General features: G+C 58.4%; 1 protein-coding gene across 1 annotated transcript; it reads left to right on the forward strand.

Moving 5' to 3' along the window:
* Positions 1-774: 774 nt before the first annotated feature.
* On the forward strand, positions 775-2,923 carry VOLCADRAFT_101290 (uncharacterized protein; the record flags this gene model as incomplete). Its single annotated transcript, XM_002959724.1, has 6 exons — positions 775-1,159; positions 1,214-1,650; positions 1,892-1,953; positions 2,145-2,192; positions 2,228-2,339; positions 2,806-2,923. Coding segments are annotated over 6 exons (1,162 nt in total), but the record flags the coding sequence as incomplete, so codon positions are not given.
* Positions 2,924-2,971: the final 48 nt, after the last annotated feature.

Here is a 2,971-nt window from a genome sequence, read left to right on the forward strand (position 1 = left end):
TCGTCGAGCTGCTCCCGCTGCTCGTGTGGTGCTGTCAGCTTCGGTGCGTCATTTGCTTGAACTTCCGTCCTTATTGCTGCTAGCTGTTCTCTTGCGGATGGCATGATGGTCACGTCTTTTGTGATGACAACGTCAGGAGAGCGATCCCGAGGCGGTGCTGTCCGGGGATCCCTGGCTGGCGCTTTTGGCGCGTTGGCCTGCGCTGCTGACAGGACGCCCAGCAGCAGCTGGTGAAGAGTCGGCTGGTCTATGTTCCCGCTCAAAGTATCCCTGGCGGCTTCTATGTCGTTTTGGTTGGCTGGCAGCATCTGGCCCGATCCCCCTTCGCCGGCTGCTTCGGCCGCTCCTGCGTTGACCAGGTTATCTCCCGTTGCCTTTGTCCTCTTACCCGTCATTTTTTGATTTTTGTGACGGAGCTCCTGGTTGTTCCTCGGAGAGTGACAGGTCCGCGGCGATGTCGATTCGTTGTGGTAGAGCGTCGATGAGGCTTGAGGGTAGTCGGTAAGGTCTTGGATAAAAGTGAGAGCAACAATAATAATAAGCTCCAATAGTGTAGGCAGAATGCCGCTTACAAACGAGGGACACTGAGGGCGGGGGGGGGGAAGTGAGAGCAACAATAATAATAAGCTCCAATAGTGTAGGCAGAATGCCGGAACTATGGAGCTGTCAGCTGAAATAGTAAATTCGAATTCTCAGCAAGCCATACGGCTGCCGTACATAACCTAGCTTAGAGGCTATACTCGCTTTGCTCCTGCCGCATCTAAGCTACAAATAATGAGCGGGAAAGGGCAGGCCAAGCAGACCAAGCAGCGAAGCATCAGCGCGTTCTTCAAAACATCATCTGGAAATATTCCTGGGCCCTCCAGTCAACCTGCTGATGAGGCTCCAAGGCAGGGGCCTGGCCATGATGATGTCCCAGGACGGCCCCCAGCGAAAAGGCGCCGCGTTAGCGATTTAAATGCCAGCAAGCCAATTGCCGGTCGTGATGCAGCCGGCAGCGCTGCTCTTTCCAAGAAGCGTAGCGGGGCTGCACGGTCTCGTCCGCAAGCCGAGACCTCGGAGATGATGGATGTCGACCGTGCTGGCGCAGAGCCTGTAATCGACTTGCTCGAGGCCTCAACGTCTTCTGATCACGATAACGGTCAGCAGCTGGGCGATGGTGGGGAGGAAGCTGCCCAAGACACCCGTCCCGTTGCCGCAGCTGCCGCCGCAGGCACTCCCACACCCCTGCTGGCTGCCCTGGACAACGCCGGACAGGGCGCTTCCACCGGCGGCAGCGGCAGCGGGCTACGGAGGCTCCTGGCTGCGCGGCGACAACGCTCCTCGTGCGCTGCCGGCACTCCGGCCGTAACCCCGCGCACTGGGGAGAAAAGTGGAGGCGCAGGAGGGGCAGCGGCAGCGGCGCGTAGCGACGGAAACGAGGCAGCAGCATTCCAGCCGAAGACGATGACACCGCAGCAGCGGGAGCTTGTACGACACAAACTTGCACAGGAGTACGGCCGCCGGGTGGGGTTGGAGTCTGGGGCTGCCGCTGCCGCTTTGGGTGGCGGCGGCGGCGGTGGCGGCGGTGGCGGCGCTAAGCTAACCCCCCTGGAGCAGCAGGTTGTGGAGCTCAGGGCCCAGAACCCGGGCACATTGCTCATCGTGGAGGTGAGGTCAGGGCATATGCAACTGAGGTGGTAGTGCTGGGGAAGTTTAAACAAAAGGGATTGAGGTACTCGGGAGGCTCGACAGGGTTTTTGTTTTTCTTGATACCCCGGTTTGTCTGTTTGTCTGTTTGTCCTGCTTGTGTGCCGGTTGTGTTCATCATCCTCACCCCTAGCTGCCTATCCCTCTCCGTTCACCCGCCTCCCCCGGCCTCTCCCCCCGCCTCGGTGGGTTGCTCCGGCAGGTCGGCTACAAAATGAGGTTCTTCGGAGAGGATGCGGAGGTCGCCGCAAGGGTTTGCAATCTGTGAGTGTGCTTGTCGCTTCACCGCTGCGCCTCATCTGCTGCCTTTCACGCGCTTCTCCTTCCCTCCCTCCCTCCCTCCCTCCCTCCCTCCCTCCCTCCCTCCCTTCGACTCCTGGTGAATTCTTGCCCTGGCAGCAGCCTCACTCGTTCGTGGTTCGTCTTTCCCTCCCTCCCTCCTCTTTTCCCGCCAGTCGGTGCTTTGGAATGTACGGCTGTTTATTCGACTTTTTCACCGTGCGGTAAGAACTTCCCCTCACTCTTCCCCCCACCGCAGTTGGTCCCACATGGATCACAACTTCCTGACCGCCTCCTTCCCCGTCTACCGCCTGCCTGTGTACGTGAGGAGGCTGTGCAGGGCGGGGTACAGGGTGGGGGTGGTACGGCAGGTACGGGAGGGGTGGGGTGGGGTAAGAGGTTGAGGTAGAGCTAGAGGTAGAGGTTGGGTGCACGGGGAGGTCCACCAATGGCATGAGGAGCAGACCTCAGGTAGGATCAAATTGGACATTGGGGGTTATGAGCCGACGGGTAGTGTGGGGGGAGTTGGTGGAGGTACTGCAAGCCTAACCGAATTCAACAATCTGTTTGCGGACAAACAAAAATGAGAGGGGGTTTAGCAGATGACCTCTTCAGCATGTAAGATCTCTTACTTTTCTTTTCCACATAATTCCTTCCGACGCGAATTTGCATCTCTTGATCTCAACGCCGCGCACGGGCTTTAATTCGGGTTTGAGGTCAGGAAATTATCATTTCTTAACATTATCTTGTTATCTCTTTACTTTACTTTTGCCTGCGCGTTGCTTGATGGCTTTCCCCAATCGGTTCATCAATCAATCAATCAAATCAACCGACCAGACGGAGACTGCCGCCATCAAGGCCGCCGGGGCGAACAAGTCGGCTCCCTTCGAGCGGCGCCTGACCGCACTGTACACTGCGGCGACGCTGGAGGCGGCCCGGCGAGCTGATAAGATTGGTAAGAGAGAGGGGGGGAGGGAGGGAAGGGGGTAGAGGGAGGGAGGGA

Source organism: Volvox carteri, assembly GCF_000143455.1.
Source record: "Volvox carteri f. nagariensis unplaced genomic scaffold VOLCAscaffold_628, whole genome shotgun sequence".
Taxonomy (NCBI): domain Eukaryota; kingdom Viridiplantae; phylum Chlorophyta; class Chlorophyceae; order Chlamydomonadales; family Volvocaceae; genus Volvox; species Volvox carteri.